This window comes from Rhinoraja longicauda, chromosome 27 (genome assembly GCF_053455715.1).
Source record: "Rhinoraja longicauda isolate Sanriku21f chromosome 27, sRhiLon1.1, whole genome shotgun sequence".
In the NCBI taxonomy this organism is placed as follows: domain Eukaryota; kingdom Metazoa; phylum Chordata; class Chondrichthyes; order Rajiformes; family Arhynchobatidae; genus Rhinoraja; species Rhinoraja longicauda.
In genome coordinates, this window is record NC_135979.1 from 11685993 (window position 1) to 11709763 (window position 23771).

Below are 23771 nucleotides of genomic sequence, written 5' to 3' on the forward strand. Positions count from 1 at the left end.
AGAGAACGGCTGAAACAAATCATGAAAATGTAAGGAGAGGCAGGACAAGCAAATTAGGGGAGATATGAATGGAAGATTATGCAGATAGAATTAGATGAGAAAAGATGAAGTCTTGAGTTGAGCATACATTTGGCAAGGACTGGTTGGTAAATATGTTTTGTAATTCTATGAAATACTATGACAAAGGGGTTAAAAGTTAGTTTGAGGCTAATTTTGAAATTGGGATGCACAATTTCCAGGTGTAGGTGTCACTGGAAAAATGCAGATTTTGGGCTAGCACTGCTTCTGAGAAAGCGTGTAGCTGGTGATTATGTCATGTTTCCAAGTTGGTTGATGGTACTAAACTAGGAAGGATAGTGTGTGTGAGGATGATGCACAGAGATTTCAAAGAAATATGGACAGTTTTATTGAATGGGTAAGAACATGTCAGAAGGAATAAAATGTGGAAAAATATGAAGTAATCTACTTAGATGCACAAAGCAAAAACAGCACAGTTGGTAGATGTGCAAATTCTAGGGATGTTGGGTTTCCTGAATGAGGAGATTATGGGAAGATTATGCTTGTATTCCATTAAAGTTTAGAAGAATGAGAGGAGATCTCACTAAATTTACAAATTCTTCACTGGGCTTAACAACCTGAATGCAGGGAACATTTTTCCCCTGGCTGAGGGTTCTAGGGTCAGTCAGCCCATTCTTAGAACAAGAATAGGCTCTTTAAGATGATTTGAAGAGAAATTTCTTCATTCAGAGGTTGGTGTGGCCTTTGGAATGCTACACTAGAGGGTTGTGGAGGTTCGTTTGTTGAATCAAAATAAAGATCAATAAGTTATGATATTATAATAATAATAATAATAATAAACATTTATTTTTTATAGCGCTTTTCCAAATGCTCAAAGACGCTTTACAAAAACAGTCAAGACATAAAAACAAACAGACAAACTATCCTGACGGAGAAGCGGCGAATAAACAGCGCCAGCGTCCTCTCACGTCAGGGTCCGGCAGTAGACAATAAAGAACACAAGACACACAATTACAATTTTTAACACAAACGGCCATCACAGTGATTGCTCCAGGCACACCCTCACTGTGATGGAAGGCAAAGAAAAGTCTTATCTCCTTCTCATTCTTCTCCCGTGGTGCCACGAGGCGATCGAGGCTCCCGACTTTTGAAGCCCCCACCGGGCGATGGAAAGTCCCAGGGCCGAGCCGAGCAGGCCGATGAAGGTCCTGAGCCCCCACCGGGCGATGGAAAGTGCCGCGGCCAGGCCACGCAGGGCGATGAAGGGCCTGCGAGCGGGTCAATCAAACCTCGTGCTTCGGGGTGGTCGAAGCTGCTACGGCTGGAGCTCCCGAAAGCCGGTCGCCAGCCAGGGACCTGCGAGCTCCCGATGTTGCGGTCTGCAGGGCCCACGGCCGAAGCCTCCGAGATGGTAAGTCCAGGCCCTGCGACCGGAGACTTCAAGGTCGATCCCAGCTGGAGGCCGCCAACTCCACGGTGTTAGGCCGTAGCACGAACGGAGACACAACACGGTAAAGGTCGCATCTCCGTTGAGGAGGAGATTAGAAATAAAGGTTTCCCCCACCACTCCCCACATATACAGAGTTAAAAATAAATCAAAAGAAACATTTAAACGATAACAAAGACAAAAACAAAAAAAAGACAGAGAGACTGCCGGTGAGCCGCAGCTGCAGAACGCAGCCACGCCCCCTTCTGATTAAGGATTCAAGGGATGTGGGAGTAATGCTGGAAGACATTGCTGGGATAGGTCAGCCATGACTTTAATGAGCAATGGAAAAGACTCAAAAGGCTAGATAGTGTAGCGACCATAGGGATTGGTCCTGAGAGTCGAACCCTCGGATTGGTCAGCTAGGTCAGGTGGTGGTTTTGGCGCCCAAACCAGTCTGTGGGAAGAGAACTTCGAAGCGAACAGTTTGATTTAATGGTTGTCTGTAAATTCGTTTGTTATACTTTGTAATCGAATATTGCTGCCGCAATAAACTTCTTTAACAAAGAACAAGCCTCCAGACTCGCCATATTGGTGACCCCGACGTGATCTAGCCGATCATCTACCATGGAGGAACAAGACGCCCCTCCTGCGGCTCCAACGCCCGGCGTACCGCAGCTAAACGCGGTCAGCGTTCATCTGCCTCCGTTTTGGGCACATCAACCCCACCTTTGGTTTGCCCATGCGGAAGCCCAGTTCCACCTAAGAAACATCTCGGTGGATGAGACGAAGTATTATTACCTGGTCAGCGCCCTACCGCCTGAGACGTCCGTGCGGGTGATGCAGTTCATCACCTCCCCTCCGGCAGACGGCAAGTACGAGGCGCTGAAGGTACTCATGCTTCGAACCTTCGGATTCAGTAGGCATGATCGAGCTGAGAGGCTTATGCACCTACCGGATCTCGGACAACGGCTGCCGTCCGCCCTCATGGCTGAAATGTTGGCGCTGGCAGGTGAGCACAAGGATTGCCTCATGTTCGAGCAGGCATTTCGAGAGCAACTGCCAGAAGATGTTAGGCTTATGCTCACGGATTGTTCTTTTAAGGACCCTGTGGCATACGCGGAGAAAGCCGATGCGCTCATGGCGTCCAAATCGAAGAAACATAGTTCGATCAACAGGGTCTCGGCTCCATCGGGCAGTCCGCAACGGCACCAAGATGGCGCCGCGACTCACGCCAATTCTCCAAAACCCCGCCAAAAAGATCCGCATAAGCGCGGCTGGTGTTATTATCATCTGAGATGGGGTGGAGAAGCCCGCAACTGCTGCTCGCCTTGCACCTTCTCGTGAACTGCCTCGGCCGATCGTACATAGAGGCAGTTGCTATTGGCCAGAACCGACGCCTCTACGTCCGAGATCGATTCACGGACACAGAATTCTTGGTCGACACGGGAGCCATAGTCAGCATCGTACCGCCTACCGACCTTGAAGCCCGATCGGGTAAGAAAGGGCCTAACCTCATTGCAGTTAACGGTAGCCCCATCCGCACGTATGGTACACGGGCAATGTCTCTGTCCTTAGGCACCCGCACGTACGAATGGTCGTTTATCGTCGCGGAAGTCGGTCAAGCGATCCTGGGCGCAGATTTCCTCTTGGCCTTTTCGCTAGTTCCCGATGTCCGAGGTAAAGGCCTTCGACCCTCCGCTAGCAGCGATGAGCCCGCTGCTCCACTGTCGGCAACCCCGCCCAGCCCGACTGTCCAGGCCGTCGTCGCGGCTTCCGACCCGTATGCTGCGGTCCTGGCTGAGTTTCCGGAGCTGCTAGTTCAGCGTTTCGACGCCCCTTCTGCAAGGCATGGCATTGTCCATCACATTCCCACCGAGGGGCCCCCCGTTTTCGCGCGGGCCCGGAGGTTGCCGCCGGACAAACTCAAGGTGGTGCGGGAAGAATTTCAGAAGATGGAACAAATGGGCATTGTCCGTCGGTCCAACAGCCCGTGGGCCTCTCCGTTGCATATGGTCTCCAAATCATCTGGGGGGTGGAGGCCATGTGGAGATTACCGGCGCCTTAACGCCGTCACCACGGCGGACCGCTATCCCATACCGCACATCCAGGATTTCTCGTCCGGGCTGGAAGGTGCCGTATTGTTCTCCAAAATTGATTTGGTGCGGGGCTACCACCAGATTCCTGTGCATCCGGGAGACATACCAAAGACTGCCACGATCACTCTGTTCGGGTTGTTCGAATGGTTGCGTATGCCTTTCGGTTTGAAAAACGCAGCACAGGCATTCCAGTGGCTTATGGACCATGTGGGTCGAGATTTGTCTTTTGTTTTCATTTATTTGGATGATATCCTGGTCGCCAGTCGCTCGGTGCGAGAACACCTAGTCCATTTGCGGACGGTGTTCAAGTGGCTTCAAGACCACAGGCTCATCATACACCCCTCCAAGTGTCAATTTGGCCTCCCCTCTATTGATTTTTTAGGACACCGGATCACCTCAGCCGGCGCCACTCCTTTGCCTGACAAGGTGGAGGCGGTTCGTGCCTTTCCGCGGCCCACCACAGTAAAGGGGTTGCAGGAGTTCGTGGGTATGGTGAATTTCTATCACAGGTTCGTACCGGCAGTGGCACGGGTCATGCGTCCACTCTTCCAGTGTCTCGCAGGCAAACCTATGGAGTTGGAGTGGTCCGCGGCCGCTGAGACGGCCTTTGAGGCAGCTAAAGTGGCAGACGCCACCATGCTTGTCCACCCGAGCGCCTCCGCCCCCACGGCCCTGACGGTCGATGCGTCGGACGTGGTGGTGGGTGGGATTTTGGAACAGCATGTAGATGGCAGTTGGCACCCCGTGGCGTTTTTCAGCCGACAGCTTAACACGGCTGAGCTGAAGTATAGCGCTTTTGACCGAGAGCTTTTGGCTCTCTATTTAGTTGTCCGCCACTTTAGGTATTTTTTAGAAGGCCGCCCATTTGTGGCCTTTACAGACCACAAACCGTTGACTTTTGCTTTTTCGAAAGTGTCCGACCCATGGTCGGCCCGCCACCAGCGGCACCTGACTGCCATCTCAGAGTTTACTACCGATGTTCGCCATATCGCGGGTAAGCTGAATGTCGTTGCTGACACCCTGTCCCGGCCAGCCATTTCCCCAATTGCAGCGGTGGAATGTGAGGTGGATTTCCAGGAGCTTGCGGAGGCACAGCGCCTGGCTGACACTGCCTCAGCATACCAGTCCACCACTTCGGGGTTGAAGCTGGCCCAAGTGGCTTGCGGGCCTGCGGGTACAAAAGTCTGGTGTGATGTTTCCCTTCCCCGCCCTAGGCCGGTGATGCCGGCCGCCCTTTGGCGCCGGGTGTTTGATGCCATTCATGGGCTGGCGCACCCGTCCATCCACTCCACCTCTGCCTTAGTAGCCGATAGGTTTGTGTGGCATGGCCTGCGGAAGCAGGTAGCCGCTTGGGCCCGTTCCTGTGTTCTCTGCCAGACCGCTAAAGTTCACAGGCATGTCCAACCTCCGGTACAGGAGTTTGCGGTCCCTGCGGTCCGTTTTTTCCATATTCACGTGGATTTAGTTGGACCCTTGCCTTCCTCCAGGGGCTACACTCACCTACTCACGGTGGTTGACCGATTTACCCGTTGGCCGGAGGCTTTCCCGTTGTCTGACACCTCCGCCGCCTCTTGTGCCCGGGTCCTGGCCTTCCATTGGGTGGCCCGCTTCGGTGTTCCGTCCGTTATTACCACCGACCGGGGGCCCCAGTTCACCTCTACCCTTTGGGCTACGTTAGCGGAGCTGTACGGTTCCCGGTTGCAGCAGACCACGGCGTACCACCCACAGGCTAATGGGCTCGTGGAGAGGTTCATCGGCAGCTTAAGGCGGCCCTCAGTGCGCGGCTGGACGGCCCTGACTGGGTAGACCAGCTCCCCTGGGTCCTTTTGGGCATCCGTACGGCTCCTAAGCAGGACCTCGGAACTTCGTCCGCGGAACTGGTATATGGCTCGCCACTCAGAGTGCCCGGGGATTTCCTTCCGGAGTCCTCTGGTCAGCAGCCCTCGGTTTCCGTCGGTTTTAGCATCCCTCCGGGCGCGAGTAGGTTCCCTGGCTCCGGTTCCTACTTCACCTCACGGGGGTCCCATGGTGCATGAACCGCCTGCCTTGAAGGACTGTGAATTTGTGTTTCTGCGTAGAGATGCCCATCGTTCCCCGTTGCAGAGGGTCTATGAAGGACCGTTCCGCGTGTTGCGTAAAGGGACGGTCACCTTCACCTTAGATGTTGGGGGCAGGAGTGAGCTCGTCTCCGTGTCCAGGCTCAAACCTGCACACTTGGATCAGGACCGCCCTGTCCTGGTCGGTCAGCCGCCTCGGCGGGGCCGCCCTCCTGCAATTCCACCTGACCCGGGACCCCCTGCTCCTGTGGTGCCTGCAGCCCCTCTCCTTACTCGTTCTGATCGCGAAATCCGGCTCCCTGCTAGATTCCGTACCTCGGGTTCTGGGGGGGGGGGGTCATGTAGCGACCATAGGGATTGGTCCTGAGAGTCGAACCCTCGGATTGGTCAGCTAGGTCAGGTGGTGGTTTTGGCGTCCAAAACCAGTCAGTGGGAAGAGAACTTCGAAGCGAACAGTTTGATTTAATGGTTGTCTGTAAATTCGTTTGTTATACTTTGTAATCGAATATTGCTGCCGCAATAAACTTCTTTAACAAAGAACAAGCCTCCGGACTTGCCATAATAGTCTGAATCTGGTCCCATTTATGCCAGGATAAAGGGTCAAACAGTTAGGAATGAAATTAAGAAACATTTCTATACACCTTGAGATGCCCCTTTCCCCCTGCCTCAAAGTGGTATGGATGCTGGCTATGGACAAGCAGCACTTAGGACAGTATTGAAAATCTCAGCTCAGGAGTACTCAGAAGCCATTTGTAAGCAGGTAAAGGAGAAACATTTTCTTACAAAGCGGGACAGGCAGCATCTCTGGAGAAAAGGAATAGGCAACGTTTTGGGTCGAGACCCTTCTTCAGACTGAGAGTCAGGGGAAAGAGAGCCTTGAGATATAGAGGGGTAAGGTGTGAAAAGGACAGATCAAAGCAGACGTAGTTCAAGGAAATATAGAAAGGTTCATTACAAGCTGAGGGGAAGGTGACAAGGAGACATACAATCAGTAAAATTAATCAAGAGGGCAGTGAAACTAATAGGAGGGACGGAGCAAGAGGGAAAACAAGGGTTACTTGAAGTTAAAGAAATCAAAAATATTCATTCCGCCTCTTGATGAATATTCATCGCTTCCGCCTACTGCACTCCCCTGATTGACAATGACGCTGACCAATAAGGAGGGGGAATTAGTGAGGGGCGGGATTTCCGGTAACTAATGTGAAGCATTGTGACGGGAGAAAAACACAGCGCGAGCAGAGTGAGCGGTTGGCGCGCGCGGGACACGATATCGCCGCCCGTTCGTCCGTCCGTCCGCCCGCGTGTCAGCCCGCCCGCTCACCCGCTCAGTACTCGCCAACCCACCCAGGCGGACAGCTTAGCGGGACACCCAGACACCTGGCATCCAGCACACAGGGACCACAGCCGACAACAAAATTGGGCATAGGTGAAATCTGGACGGTTCGATTTGGGGATTGATCCACATTTCTGGAAAGGTCCTTCCTTGATGGTGTGGCAGATTTTGGGGAAGATCCCGCTGGATGTTGGAGTGGTTCTCGCTGGTTAAAGAAGAAGAGCCTATTGGGCGTTGGGGCAGATCCTGTTGGATGTTGGGGCACATCCAGTTGGGTGTTGGGGCAGATCCCATTTGGGGTTTGAGGAAGAGTGCGTTGAGTTTGACTCTACTTTGAGCTGTTGCCGTGTGTGCGAGTGCTGATGATCCGAAAGCTATGTTCAGGGTCCGGACTGGGGTTGGGCAGTCGCTTCGGGAGTATCCGCCTCTCCCAGCGGTTCGTGTTTCTGATCTTTCTCAGTGCCTTGATCACCGTGTGCTTCGGGGCCATCTTCTTCCTACCGGATTCCCTGCGACTCCGTCGCTTTTTCTTATTGTCCACCGATCCGCAGCGCACGGACATTGCAGGCAGTGGGCAGGGACTGGGGCCGAGGCCCGCTGCAGCGTCTTCGAACAGGCAGACAGGAGCACACATCGGTTCCCTTTGGCGAGGAAAGGAAGACCGATTGAGGAAAGAATCCTTGCTGGATCTCATTCGCCAGGGGGTGACGGAAGGAAAGCATAGGGCTACCAACAATTCCGAGAGTGGGGCAGCAGCAGTAAGTAGAGGCCTGGTGGAAACCAGCAACAGTCACTACGCGCCACCGTTGGAACCACGAGTACAATCTACTACAGATCTGGATGCGAGGACCCATCGAGAGAAAGTTAAAGAGGTAGAAATATTCTCGTCAGAAATTAAGAAGGCGGCAGGGTTAAGTGGCTGAAATGCGGGCAACATTAGATTTGAGGCAGTTTGACGCTGTCAGATTGTAGAACACAATGGGTGGGCGCACGTTGCATTATCTTACTAAGCCAATTATTTTGCCCTAAACCCAGTAGTATGGAGACCCAAGAAACCGCAGATACCGGAATCTTGAGCAAAATATAAAGTGCTGGAGTAATTCAGGGTTCGGACAGCATCTGCGAAGGGAAAGCTTTCTGTCGCCCGACACGTCACCTGTACATTCCCTCCACAGATGTTGCCTGACCCGCTGAGTTACCCGCATTTCATGTTTTACAGTAGTATACAGATAGCGATGCAATGAGAAGATTAATTTTTGGATCGGGAAGCTGTGTAAAACATGATAATGTTGACAACCTAATGAGGGTAGTTTGCTCCAATCACATATATTGATGTTTCCATGAGCGGATCGTCAAGTACACATAAATGAAAGAATATAACGTTCAGGACTGTTCTATTTTTTTCTATTAATTTTCTTCCCATTGACATTTTTATCGTGAGATGTAATGTGTAGTTTTAGGAGCAGGTCTTTTGACAATCCTTTGTGGATTAACTTGCATTTCTACTTTCCAATATTATATCACTTAAAGCTTCTACCAGTCGTCAGTGGACTGGTGCCTTTGAATTATTTGGGCATATTGGTTTTCCTTGCGTGGAAATGGCAGACATACTTATTTGATCCATTTGAGAATGCTTAAAAGGTAAAATTATGGCTAGATAAGGTCATTACAATACTATCCCGTGCAGCAGATATTTTGAACACCTGTGTCGCCAGATCTTGGCCTGCCGCATTCAAACAACAAAATAAGTGATGAAAATAAAGCAGATTTTGTGCAAATCCAATTCACCCACTTCCATCACTATAATAAAATATCTCTCGACTATATGATGATGGGCCAGAAGGGATTCAGTGATTGACCTTTCACTGGCAGCCATGATTGTGAAACAGCCCAGTGGATCTGGGTAGGGAATTGTTTTTAACTGGACTAAAGTAGCAGTGGAGTTGTTTTGATGAATGGATGACCTTATTTAGGAACGCAGTGCTGAAGTCCATTTATGAGGAAAAAAGATCTGATCAGTTTATTAGAACTGTTGGGAAATTGGCTAGGTGGTATAAATCATTTACCTGTGGCTAACTGAGGAAGTTAATAACAATGTTTGGATTGAAAGAAAAGGCCAATAAAGTTGCAGAGATTTGTAGTAGCCCAGAAGATTGGGACTTTATAAAACAACAAAATGTGGCAATGTAACAGGGAATAAAAAGTCAGAATGTTAAACAAATATATTGAATCCATCTTTGCAGTGAAAGCACTCATCGCATACATAATAACAGGCATTAAATAGTAAATAAGCAATGAACAGGAGAGAGTGAGGAACACAAATCAATTAATGACAATAGAAAAAAGTAGGAGGAAGGATGATGGAACTAAGGGATGACAAATTCCTTGGACCCGATGGTCTATATTCTGGGCTTCTGAAAGAAGTGAATGCAGAGACAATGGAAGTTTTAGTTATGACCTTCCAACATTCTCTACCTTCTGGGAAAGGTCCTATTGCATTGAATACATTTAGAAAAAACATGATGTGTTAGATCGAATCAGCATGGTTTAATGAAAGGGAAATTGTGTTTTTTGATAAATGGTAGATATGCAGGAACCAGTATGTGTAATTCAGTTAGATTTCCTGTAAAAAGTTACTGCAAACGCTAAGGGTTTATGGAAAATACATGAAGAAAATGGATAATCCCCTCTTCTCTGATCATCAAAACAGGTGCACCTCGAGGCCTACTGTTTAGTTCCCTGCTCTACTCTCTTTATGTCCATGACTGTGGCTAAGTACATGTCCAGTGCCATCTACAGATTCGCTGATGATACCACTGTTGTTGGTGAATCATGGTTGATGATGAGTCAGCGTACAGGAGAGAGAACATCTGGTTGAGTGGTGCTAAAATAACAACTGCTGTTGCTGAACAAGTGTTCAGTGAAGTGGTTACCTAGTCTGCGCTTTGTCTCTCCGATGCAAAGGAAACCACATTGAGAGCACTGAATGCAATAGACGAGGATGGAAGTGGTGTAAATCTCTCTGACCTGGAAGGGTTTTGGGTCCCTGAATGAAGGTGAGGGAGGAGATGTAGGGATGGGTCTTGCATCTCCTATAGTTGCTGGGGAAAGTGCCTGGGAGGTGGAGTGGAGGGTGCGGAAGGATGCACAAACGAAGGATTCATAGCGAGAGAGGTTTCTGTGAAAGGCACAGAAATGGCGGGGAGGGCGTGATTGGGGTGGAGATGCGTTGAAGCTGGCGGAAATGTCCAAGAATGATGTGTGAGATGCGGAGGGTGGTGGGGTGATGGGTAAAGACTAAGGAAAACTCCTGGTTCTGTCTGGAGGGGTGGGGTGAGAGCAAAATTGTGAGAAATGAAGGAGACAAGGGTGAGGGCCCCACCCTCGACTGCAGGATAGGGGGAGGTGGGATCTATGTTACTAAAGAGCATATCTGGGATGCCCTAGAATGGAAATCCACATCTTAAGAGCAGATGCAGTGAGACGGAGAAACTGGGAGAAGGGGTATGCTTGCTAGAGACAAGGTGGGAGCCGGTGTGGTCGAGATAGCTGTTGTAGTCAGTAGGTTTATAGTAAATGTCTGTGGATTATCTCTCACCTAAAATGGAGACAGATCTGTAGAAAGGAAATTGGCGTCACAGATTTTACCTAACACACTGAGTTCCTCCAGCAGTTTGATTTTTAAGCAAGTGTCCAACATTTGGCATCTCCAGTGTATTGCCTGTTGGCAGTGGAGCGAGTTAACAACTTCAACCTCCTGTGTGTTAACATCTCGATGACCTGATTTGGGCGTGATACATAGATGTAATCACAAAAAAGGTCGGCCAGCATTTATACTTTATTCGAATTTTAAAGATATTTGGCATGTCATAGAATACTCTAACAAACATCTACATGTGCACTATTTAAAGTATTCTGACTGGTTGTATCAGGGCCTGGTATGGCAGTTCTCATGTATAGGAACGCGAGGCTGCAGAGAGTGGTGGACTCGGCCTGGTTCAATGATTTAATAATACTTTATTGTCACATGTATAGTGAAATGCTTTTTTTTTACATATAACCTGGTAAAATCATGCACCAGACCTCACCTGGGTAATACACAAAGTTACAAAAAGTTAATCGAACAGTTTTATCTTCTGCTTGCCACGGCAAACCAGGCCTACCACCGCATGGGACAGCAGACAGCTCCCTGCCGGGTCCTCCCTTCGTTCTCAATGGCCACCTGCCGGGTCCCCCCTTTGTTCTCGGCTGAGCGGGTCCCCCTCCTTGCTCGGTGACGTGGGTCCCCTCGCTCACCACGTCCCCCTTGCTCTCGATGGTCCACCTCGCTCATGGAGCTCATGCCTCCTTGCTCTTGATGGCAAGGGTCCCATCGGCGCCGGTGGCTTGGGGTCGAGTTCGGAGATCGTGGTGGGCGAGCCGGGTCAACCAGTGCGTTCTCTGTTGTCGGTCCACGGTACGTGAGCCGAGCAATCCTTGGTCTGCGGCGGGTGAGTCCTCCGTCTTCGGTTGCGAAGAGCGAGTCCCCTGTCTGCGGCGGTGAACGGCCTGCTTGTCGGAACATTCCCAGCGTGCTGTTTGCTGGGACGCTCCCCATGCCATCATAGACACAACCTAACACACCATCCAGGAGGTGTTGCCTCAAGAAGATGTCGCTGCAGTTGGCTTTAACAGCGCTGAGTATTGCAAAATTGATATTTCAACTGAGTCGATTGCCATAATGTTGTGTACCACTCTGAAATTTAAGCTAGGTACTTCACTTTGCAAATCACACACACATTAGGATATGCAAACTGATGCAAACCTACATGCAACACTCAGTAGGAGTGTTGCTAGGAGAAATTAGGTCACATTCTCGCAATATCAGATCAGTGATCAGCCATCACAACAGAACCAGGTTTTCATTAGGACTGCTTACTGCACAGTAGTTCAGATTTTAGAAATTGCATATTTTTCTCATGTTATTATTGTCTGCTGCAGAACACTTGAGAGGATGATATCTTATTCCTAAATCTGCTTGAACACAGGAATTGGGTACATTCCACTGTAATTCCCACAGTTAAAAGCTTGTTTTGCTTTTGTGATGGTTTCATTGGGTTTGCAGCATGAGCTGAAATATCACACTTGGATAAGGCAATGAAATGCAGCACAATGGCACAGCTGGTAGAGCTGCTGCCTCACATCGTCAGAGATCCGGGGTCGATCTTGACCTTGGGTGCTGCCTGTGTGGAGTTTGCACATTCTCCCTGTAACTTCATGGGTTTCCTCCGGGTGCTCCTGTTTCCTCCCACCTCCAAAAGATGTGTGGGTTTGTAGGTTTATTGGCCTCTATAAAATTTGTCGCCTAGTTAGTAGGGGAGTTGATGGGAAAGGGAGATAAAATAGGTCTAATGTAAATGGGTGATCAGTGGTTGGAGTGGATATGGGCTGAAGGGCCTGTTCCTATACTGTATCATTTATCTAAACAGATTTGATCGTTAGATTGTACAGGGACTATATTTCTTTTCTCCAACCTTTCCAGGGAGTAATATCTCAGCAAAAAATAAAGTGCTGGAAGAAATCACTGGATTGAACTGCACCAGTGGGGGTAAAGGATTGGGAAAGGAATAGTTAATGTTTCTGGTCAAAACTTTGTAAGGACATGCTTTCTACGTTAGCCTTGGCAGACCTCTGTGACCTAACTTCTGGATCATTCCAAGTAATTGCAGGTAACTTATGTCCTGTCTTGTTATCTGTTACTTTTCCCAGTACTAGGGAGGTTGGTGATATTCTTCAGCAGGGAACATTAGATTAAGCAGGCACGTAGATCTGTCAGCACCATGGGCTTGCCCAAGATTATGGCAGCCGATGACTGCATTCATATTGTTCAGGTTCCTCTACGATCTGTTTGAGAATCTATCATTGCCTACTTGACCCAAGAGAAGAACTTCCTCCAAGTTAAAGGTGTAGCCCTGGACCCTAGCTATGCCTGCTTTTTTGTTGGTTACATCGAACAGTCCTTGTTTCAGGCATATACTGGTAGTGTCTCCCAACTCTTTTTCTGCCACACCAATGCCTGCATCGGGGATGGCTCCAGCACTCGTGCAGAACTCATGGGTTTCATTAACTTCCACCCTGCCCTCATTCACCTGGACACCTCTATCCCCTTTCTTGATCGCTCTGCCTCCATCACAGGGGACAGACATCCGAATTGCATCGATTATAAACCTACCAACTCCTCCAGTTATCTGGACTATAGTTCCTCCCACCCTGCCTCTTGCAAAGACGCTATTCCTCCACTCTCAATTCTTCCACCTCCGCTACATCCGCTCCCAAAATAAGACTCCATTTTGGGATATCCGAGAAATTCTCATTCTTTAGTAAATATGGTTTTTCCCCAACTGTCATAATGGATCCCTCACCCGTGTCTTCTCAATGACTCGTTCTTCTTTAGCTCCCCCTCCCCCCCAGATGGAGCAATGACAGCTACCCAGGTCCTCACCCCACCAGCCTCTGCATCCAACACATTATACTCCCACATTTCCATCGCATCTAATGTAATCCCATCACTAGTCACATCTTCCCATCTGCATCCTTTCCTCCTTCCACACAACTCAGTTTCCTCCGCAACTCCGTTGTTCACTCATCCCTTTCCACCAAAACTACCCCCTCCCATGATAAATTCCCCTGCAACTGCAGACGATGTAACATCCAAATACCTCCTCCCTCGCCTCCATCTAGGAGCCCCAGCAGTCCTTCCTGGTGAGACAGAGGTTCATGCTCATGTCCTCTTAACCTCATCTACTGCATCCGATGGTCCCGATGTGGCCTCATATACATTGGCGAAAACCAAGTGTAAACTTGGCGACTATTTCGCTGAACACTTGCGGTCGGTCTGCCAAGGCCTGCTGGATCTCCCGGTTGCAAACCAATTTAACTTCCCTTCCCATTCTCACACTGACCTGGGTCTCCTTCATAGCTAGAGTGAGGTCACATGCAAACTGGAGGAACAGCACCTCATTCCACTCGGGTAGCTTATAGTCCAAAGGTATGAACATTGATTTTTTCAATTTTACGTAACCTATCAATACCCCCCACCCCATTGCTCCCTTCCCCTCCCCCCCCCCGTGCTCCACCTGAATTCCCACCTATCCCTCCCACCCCTTCTACTTTCTTCCCTCTGCCTTCACAATCCACAACTCCCCAAACCTGCCTCACACCTTCCTTTATGTATCTATGGCCTTTAATCCAACCATCTGCCTATCAAACCCCCCCACTCTTGCTTAAGTTGACCTATAACCTGCAACACTTTGTCCTGCCTCTCCCTTTTTCCATCTTTCTTCTCCCCCCTATAATCGCTGAAAAAGAGTCTCGACCCAAAACGAAACCTATCCATGTACTCCAGAGAAGTTGTCTGACCTGCTGAGTTGCTCCAGTACTTTGTGTCCTCCAGAACTGTGATTACGCGGAACCCTCAATAAACATGAGTATTATTTTTCTGCATTTACTTGGTTCTATGAAAGATTCTATAAGACTTCAGTCAAATATATGACAGGAGACAAATCAGCATTAATGGATTTGGTAGGTTTTAAAATTTCCATTCCAATTTAATTGGAGCTCGTGAGATTCTTGTACATTGTTGCTAAGTGGACTCTCACCATAATGATGAACCACTTAGCAATTTAGTTAGATGTTATCTGAATATCAGAACGCTGACAAGGGAGGTGCTGTGATAGTCTGGCGTGCTGACCTCTACCGGACCGAGGCCAGATGACAACTCTCAGACACCTCCTACTTATCCTTGGACCATGACCCCACCGACGAGCACCAGACCTTAATCATCAACACCATCACTTCCCTCACCAATTCCGGCACTCTACCCTCTAATGCGTCCAAACTTATCGTTCCCCAGCCCGATTTTACCTTCTACCTAAAATCCATAAACAGAACTGTCCCAGCAGACCCATTGTTTCTGCCTGTTCATGTCCCACCGAACTTATTTCCACCTACCTCGACTCCATCCTATCCCCCCTAGTCAAATCCCTCCCCACCTACATCCAAGACACCTCACATGCTGTCCATCTCCTCGATAACATCCGGTTTCCAGGCCCCCACTACCTCATCTTTACCATGGATGTTCAGTCACTCTACACCTTCATCCCCCACAAGGATGGTCTTGAAGCCCTCTGTTTCTTCCTCGACCGTAGAATCAGCCAATCTCCATCTACTAACACTCCTCCGCCTAGCAGAGCTTGTTCTTACCCGTAACTACTTCTCCTTTGACTCCTCCCACTTCCTCCAAACCAGAGGCGTAGCTATGGACACTTGCATCGGCTATGCCTGCCTCGTTGTCGGGTACGTCGAACAATCCCTGTTCCGGACGTACACTGGCCCCATCCCTGAACTCTACCTCCGATACATCGACGTCTGCATTGGTGCTACCGCTTGTACCCATGCTGAACTCACTGACTTCATACACTTCACTACCAATTTCCATCCTGCTCTTAAATATACTTGGACTATCTCCGACATCTCCCTACCGTTTCTGGACTTCACCATCTCCATCACAGGAGACAGACTAGTGACTGACATCCACTATAAACCCACTGACCTGCATAGCTATTTGGACTTCTTCCCACCCTGTCTCCTGCAAAAAGTCTATCCCCTACTCCCAATTTCTCCGTCTACGCCGCATCTGCGCCTGGGATGAGGTGTTTCACATTAGGGCATCAGAGATGTCCTCATTCTTCAGGAAACGGGGCTTCCCCTCTTCCAATATAGATGAGGCTCTCACTCGGACCTCTTCCATATCCCGCAGCTCCGCTCTTGCTCCCCCTCCCCCATTCGTAACAAGGACAGAATCCCCCTCGTTCTCACCAACAAATCATCCTCCAACATTTCCGTCACCTCCAACGGGACCCCACTACTGGCCACATCTTCCCATCCCCTCCCCTTTCTGCGTTCCGCAGAGACTGTTCCCTTCGTAACTCCCTGGTCCACTCGGCCCTTCCTACCCAAACCACCCCATCCTCGGGCACGTTCCCCTGCAACCGCAGGAGATGCAACACCTGTCCCTTTACCTCCCCCCTCAACTCCATCCAAGGACCCAAACAGTCTTTCCAGGTGAGACAGAGGTTCACCTGCACCCCCTCCAACCTCATATATTGTATTCGCTGCTCTAGATATCAACTTCTTTACATCGGCGAAACCAAACGCAGACTCGGCGATCGTTTCGCTCAACACCTTCGCTCAGTCTGCCTTAACCAACCTGATCTCCCGGTGGCTGAGCACTTCAACTCCCCCTCCCACTCCCAGTCTGACCTTTTTGTCATGGGCCTCCTCCAGTGCCATAGTGAGGCCCACCGGAAATTGGAGGAACATCACCTCATATTTCGCTTGGGCAGCTTGCAGCCCAGCAGTATGAACATTGACTTCTCCAACTTTAGATAGTACCTCTGTCCCTCTCTTCCCCTCCCCTTCCCAGTTCTCCCTCTATCTTCCTGTCTCCACCTATATCCTTCCTTTGTCCCACCCCCTGATATCAGTGTGAGGAAGGGTCTCGATCTGAAACGTCACCCATTCCTTCTCTTCTGAGATGCTGCCTGACCTGCTGAGTTACTCCAGCATTTTATGAATAAATTACCTTCGATTTGTACCAGCATCTGCAGTTATTTTCCTACACTACCTGAATATCAGAACCAATCATCTAGTAGAACACTGCACTTATAAAATAAAAAATGCTGAAAACGCTCAGCAGGGTTGAGAGAATCTACAAAAAGAGAAACAGAGTTAATATTTCAGCTTGAAGACTCTTCATCAGAACTGAAAAAGTGAGAAAACATGCTAGTTGCAAGTTTTTAAAAAAGTGGAAGAAGGAATAGGAAAATATTTCTGATTGGATAAGGCCAAGGTTTTCATTGTAATACATTATTTACAAAGTCAATGATTGATAAGTTAATGAGGGCTGTTGGAGGGGGAGAAAATAAACAAAGGGATATGTAAACATTTGTGAAATGCAGGTCAGAGCTGTTGCAGTGAAAGCAAAAGGGCAATGTTGGTGGAGAAAATAACTGCTAATGTAACCAATGGATGGATACCCATGCAACAGAACTGGTCAATGGTGATACGAACAGAAATAACAGATTACCTGAAATCGTTGAGTTCTATATTGAGTCGCCAAGGCACAGACAGAATATAAATTGTCAGAATGAGGCCCATCGCAAATTGGAGGAACTGCACCTCATATTTTGCTTGGGCAGCTTACAACCCAGCGGTATGACTATGGATTTCTCTAAGATCAAGTAATCCTTGCTTTCCCCCTCTCTCCGTCTCTCCCCTAGTTCTCCTAGTTTCACTGTCCTGATTAATTTTTCTGATCGTATGCCTCGTTATCACCTCCTTCCCCATCTCCCCCATAGCATACAATGACGATTCTACATTTCCTTGATCAGCGTCTGCTTTGATCTGTTGTTTTCACATCTTACCCTTCCATATCTCTGGTCTCCATCTCCCCTGACTCTCAGTCTGAAGAAGGATCTTGACCCAAAAGGTCATCTATTCCTTCTCTCCAGAGACGCTGCCTGTCCCACTGAGTTACTCCAGCATTTTGTATCTATGGTGTAAACCAGCATCTGCAGTTCCTTCCTACGTATATATGTTGCCGTTCCTCAAGCTTGTGTTGTTCCTCTAGGAAGCCTTGAGGAAATTTAAACTGACAGGCAGCTGGAATCACAGGATTGCCACAGAAGATTGAACAAAGGTACCCCATAAAATGGACATCCAATCTATGTTTAGTTTCTCCAATGTACTGAGACCATATTGTGAATATAGAATACATTTATGTTGTCAGGCATTGATCAAAACCAGAGCCACAATTTTTTTCCCATAGAAAATGTCTCCAGCTCATACTCTCACCACTTGAATTCCAACTGAAATTTTATTCTTCACAATCCTGATCACAGCTATGTTCAAACTATCATAGAAACATAGAAACATAGAAAATAGGTGCAGGAGTAGGCCATTCGGCCCTTTGAGCCTGCACCGCCATTCAATATGATCATGGCTGATCATCCAGCTCAGTAGCCTGTACCTGCCTTCTCTCCATACCCCCTGATCCCTTTAGCAAAAAGGGCCACATCTAACTCCCTCTTAAATATAGCCAATGAACTGGCCTCAATTACCTTCTGTGGCAGAGAATTCCACAGACTCACCACTCTCTGTGTGAAGAAATGTTTTCTCATCTCGGTCCTAAAAGACTTCCCCCTTATCCTTAAGCTGTGACCCCTGGTTCTGGACTCCCCCAACATCGGGAACAATCTTCCCGCATCTAGCCTCTCCAACCCCTTAAGAATTTTATATGTTTCTATAAGATCCCCCCTCAGTCTTCTAAATTCCAGCGAGTACAAGCCCAGTCTATCCAGTCTTTCCTCATATGCAAGTCCCGCCATCCCAGGGATTAATCTGGTGAACCTTCTCTATACTCCCTCTAAGGCAAGAACGTCTTTCCTCAGGTTAGGAGACCAAAACTGCACACAATACTCCAGGTGCGGTCTCACCAAGGCCCTGTACAACTGCAGCAGAACCTCCCTGCTCCTAAACTCAAATCCTCTTGCTATGAATGCCAACATACCATTCGCTTTCTTCACTGCCTGCTGCACCTGCATGCTTGCTTTCAATGACTGGTGCACCATGACACCCAGGTCTCGTTGCATCTCCCCTTCTCCCAATCGGTCACCATTCAGGTAATACGCTGCTTTCCTGTTCTTGCTGCCAAAGTGGATAACCTCACATTTATCCACATTATATTTGCCCACTCGCCTAATCTATCCAAGTCACTCTGCAGCCTCCTAGCATCCTCCTCGCAGCTAACACTGCCACCCAACTTCGTGTCATCCGCAAACTTAGAGATGTTGCATTCAATTCCCTCGTCCAAATCATTAATATACACTGTATCTACTGTTTCTCGAGGTATTTTTCACATTACATCCTAAGGTCCACACTTAATGTCATACATTACCACATACATACTTCTGACCATCATCACTGACCCACTCGTTCCTGAAGCTCTCTTGGTCTGCAGTTCCACTTTATCTTTTGCATATGGTGCTGCAGTAGAAGATTTGTTCCTTTCATGAAAGATCGCAAATTTTAACTTCTCTCTAATTTCAGTGTTTGTTCTGATCTTTCTCTCCCTTTAAGTTCCTTTGACCCCCCCAACTCGCATTTCCCCCCAGTTCAACTCTGCCTTGTTTTCATTATGCTCTCTGATGGTCTCCTCTTGATCCTATGTGATCAATCCATGGCAGAATCCTCAACTATTTGTATACGCACCTTAATAAATTCAGAACCCAATAAAATGCAGAATTATTCTTCCTCTGCTTCCATCTTACAGTGACAAAGTGTCATCTTTCAAATGCCTCCTGACACCACCGTATGGACCAGGATGCCTCAGATGGAGATCAAGCCATGGTTTAGTTTAGTCTAGTTTATCATTGTCACATGTACCTGGGTACAGTGAAAAGCTTTTTTGTTGCATGTTATCCAGTTAACGAAAAGACTATACATGATTACAATCAAGCTGTCCACAGTATACAGAACATGATAATTTAGGTTCAAATACCTCCAGTGAGGTGGTCAGGACCACACTCTACTGGTGAGAGGACGGTTCAGTTGACTGATAACAGCTGGGAAGAAACTGTCCCTGAATATGAAGGTATGTGTTTTCAAATATACCTCGCTTGCCTGATTCCAGTGAGAAGTAGGGGGAGTGACCGGGGTGAGACTGGTCCTTGTTAATGCTGGAGGTCTTGATGAGGTAGTGTGAAGCATAGATGGAGTCCATTGAAGGGAGATTGGTTTGCGTGAAGGTCTGGGCTACATCCACATCTCCCAGACAGTCACAAACCTTATTCTCTCGAGGGTTCTTCCCACTAAAGCCTCAATCCTTATGGTCTCTTAACCACACACAGTCTACTTTAACTTCTTCCCTAAGAACCACAAGCAAGCTTGTCCAGGTAGACCCATTGTTTAGCTTGCTTATATCCCACAGAACTTATTTCCTTCTCCCTTAAGTCCATCCTTTCTCCCAACCTCCGGTCCCATCCCATTTACACTACTAATAGCTTCAGCCACTTTGATAGTTTTCATTTTCCTAGAACTAACCAACTTATCTTTACCATGGATTTATAGTCCACGGATACACGCACATCCTATAGCACTGAGAATCCTCTGCTGCTTTCTTGAGCAGATATCTGACAATTTGCCCTCCACCAACATATCATTTGTCTGGCTAAACTCAATTTCACATTGCACAACTTCTCTTTTAGCTCCATTTACTTTCTCTGAAAAAGGTGTAGCTATGGCAACATATGAGGAATAATGAGATACACGGTACAGTCCTTGTTTTAATCCTACTCAGGTTTCCTTCAATTCTTTTTTTCTAGTGTGTTGATGACTGCATTTGTTCTGCTTCCTGCATTTATATGGAACTAGAATACTTTATTGCTTTTTCTGCCAAGTTCCAACCTGCTCTCTTGCCTTTGTGGATCTCTGTATCTATCTTGTTGTACAGATTGTGAATAAACAGCCATTACAAGTTCAAACATCCCACAGCTATTTCAGCTGTCTCCTCACATTTTGCCTACAGTGAGGATTCCATTCCATTTCCAAGCTCTTCCATTTCCATTGGTTCTGCTCCTTTGTGAAAAGTTGAAAAAACTGAGCTATCTTCTTTTTTCCTTGTTTTTTGTTTTTTCCAGTTACTGCAAAGGCAGTTTTTGTCAATTATTATCTTTTAAAGACTTAACGCAAATTGAGGCACAGTTTGAACCATCACCTGTCTTGACTTGCCGATGGTACATTTAGAGATTATAGCAAAAGATTTAATGAAGAGAACAGTTACCTAAATCTGCTTGGTAGTACCTGAAGCAGTAATTAAGGAAAGAAGTATCCTTGAATTTACATTCTGTAAGATGTGGTTTCTTTTTCTGTTCCTTGGTTTGTATGAAACTTTCTTTCGTTTTTTGACAGTGCTTTCTCGATGTGAGTATATGTCAGTTTTATTCAAAGTTAATTGCAGATTCATTCAAGGCTGCTTTGGCCAGAGTTTGCAGAGTTTAGGACAGATGCTTTGGTATTACCAGCAGCTACCTCATAAGCAAATTGAAAGCATATTTTATTTGCAAAGTTTTGTGTGTGGTGACCATTGGTCACCCTCTCTTACAGTTAAATAGTTTCAGTCCTCTTGATTAAAATGTGAGGATTGTTAGGAATTAACATTGTTATAGGTACAAAGAATATCACAACGATACGACTCATGACTCAATTAACATATAAGGTAATGCATTAGCTTTTTTTTCTCCTGTAGGAACATGCCTAAATATTAAAAGCAAAATAGTAGATTGCTGATGACTGCAATACTCAGTTTTATTATCCATTAATCAGAAAATAAATCGGTCTTTACATTTGCGGCAATGCCTGTACCCCACCTATGTTTCGGCTAACAAATGACAAACAATATTTGCGTCACACAAGCACCATTTTTAATTTGATGGAAACTAACCATTTAGTATAACATTCAGTGACATTGCCATTGAAGAATTCCTACCATCAATATTCTGATGCATACACCATTGATCAGAAATTTAACTGAGCCAGTGGCACAATTACAGATAAATACAAGTGCAGTTCAAGGATTAATTCCTGACTTCCCATAGCCTTTCTACCATCACAAGGCATTAGTCATGAATACCTTCCATATGACTTGGTGAGTGCATTAACATGTTTGGTTCCCACATGTTTCATACTATAAAATGTTATCCATAAAATTACTGTTGTAAATATTATTTCTCTGGTACAACATTGGTATTGTGCGTACAATCTGCGGAAGGCGAGCACCAGATTGTCAAGATTGTTTCAATGGTCCATCAAATCTGCAATGTTTTAATACCTAGAAGGACAACAAAACCAGTAATCAAGGCCAAATAATATTACAAATTCTCTTTCAAAGCACTATTGTTTGATCATGGTTATTGAGTCAAAATCTTGGGATTTCTGACTTTACACAGACAGTCATGTTCAAACAAGCAGCTCACTAAACCAAAAGGCAGATATAAATTGGCAATAAATGCTAGCCCTTCCAATGATGTTCATATTTTGTGAATGAATAATATTAGAAAAAATAGAATGGTTGCATGTCTGGTCTACCCCAACAGCTGCTGACGACCTTCTACCGCTGCACCATAGAGAGCATCCTAACGCATGGCATCCCTGTGTGGTACCTCAGCTGCTGAGCCGGATGGCCACAACACATAGATCAACTTGCACTTTACCCTGTCCAAAACTGTTACAACTGTTTCGTTTCGTTGGGTTGCTGCTGTCTAAATTACCTAAATTATTGCATCGTATGGGAGGCGCATTCCCAATCTCGTTGTACCCCTGGGTACAATGACAATAAAGATATATTGTATTGTATTGTATTGTATTGGACACTGGTTTCAAGAGGATTGCAGTCTTAATTTTTATAATCCTGCAGATTCTTATTTCATCAATTGTTAAGACTAATTGGAATAGCTGTCCCGCAAATTAATCAAACAACATCCTGATATTGTATACGGAGCTAAATCCATCACCCAAATTGACAGAATATTATAGCATAGGATATTATATTATGGAAGTGATATTCTGCAGGCAACAAACTACAGCCAAACAAACTTTCTGCTCAACTAGCACTGTTCAGTTCATAACGCTGGTGACTAAACATCATGGACATGAAACTTTGAGTGGGAGAGAAAATAAATTCTGAATGAGAGTCTTGTCAAGATTCTCTTGGTTGTACCATAACTGGCCATGTCCTGAATGACCCATCTGACAGTCTGGAACAGTTATTGGAGGACAGTGGTTGCAAACACTATAAAGTAATCTACGTGATCATTTGTTCTTTTAAGTATACATATTTACAATAATTCTGATAACTGGTCATTGCACAGTGCACAGATAAAGAAAGTGTATTTTAATGAGAAAGCTTCCTCTATTGTGTAATATGGCATTGCTGTTTTGTCACGTTGACACAGATCCACGAGCATGCTAAAAATGGGCACCATGTTTAAATGCGAGTGAACAGTAGCAGCACAAATATAAATGCTATCTGTTATTTCATCACTCATTCCTCACCTTGATCATCAAGTCAGGTCACAAGCTTGATTGTATAAAGTGTAGAGAAGCTTGCTGGCTTTAAAAGCAGGTGTAGTTTAAATGAAGTGAGGGATGAGTGAAGATTGTAAACAAGGATATATGCTTAAAATGCCAGTATTAACAGAGTTCAAAGGTTCCTGAATTAAAGGATCAAAAGATTCTGAATCTCTGCAATATTAATACATTCATTCGATAATGATGGTAGTGTCTGAACAGGAGAAGAATGTTCCATGAACACCCACAACCACAGTGGAATTCTGTATGATTGTGTACCAGATTACATTGACATTTTTGGTAATTTCTTCTCTTAACTCCTCTTACTTTTGGTCAGTCGTACCCCTCAGGTGCAAATGTCTGTAAATTTTCCAAAATAATTACGAAGATAATCTGATTAAATCTCTTATTCACTTCCCACCATCATAGGCAACAATAGTTAGCCAATTCATTTCTCACCAAGTTAGAATAAACAAGTTATTGATCCTGACAACAATATAGCTTGTCAATCCTTCCAAGCTAAACTACAAACTAAAATGATTGTAGTTGTTGGAGGACAGTCAGAGATTACACAAACCCAGGATATCACTGCAGGAGTTGCTCTGGGAAGTGTCTTTCATCCAAAAATCTTCATCGTAATAATTGTTAACCAAGGGCAGCATCTACATGATATT

General features: G+C 46.6%; 1 protein-coding gene across 2 annotated transcripts in view; it reads left to right on the plus strand.

Moving 5' to 3' along the window:
• The first annotated feature begins 6827 nt into the window (after positions 1-6827).
• The window catches only part of LOC144606880 (mannosyl-oligosaccharide 1,2-alpha-mannosidase IA-like), a 79126-nt gene continuing 62182 nt past the window's right edge, over positions 6828-23771 (plus strand). For both annotated transcript variants that reach the window (XR_013548995.1, XM_078423334.1), the window contains exon 1: positions 6828-7805. Coding sequence is in view for 1 of the 2 variants with exons in the window: in XM_078423334.1 (XP_078279460.1) it covers positions 7296-7805 (510 nt within the window). In the remaining variant the exon portion in view is untranslated. The remainder of the gene's footprint in view (positions 7806-23771) is intronic.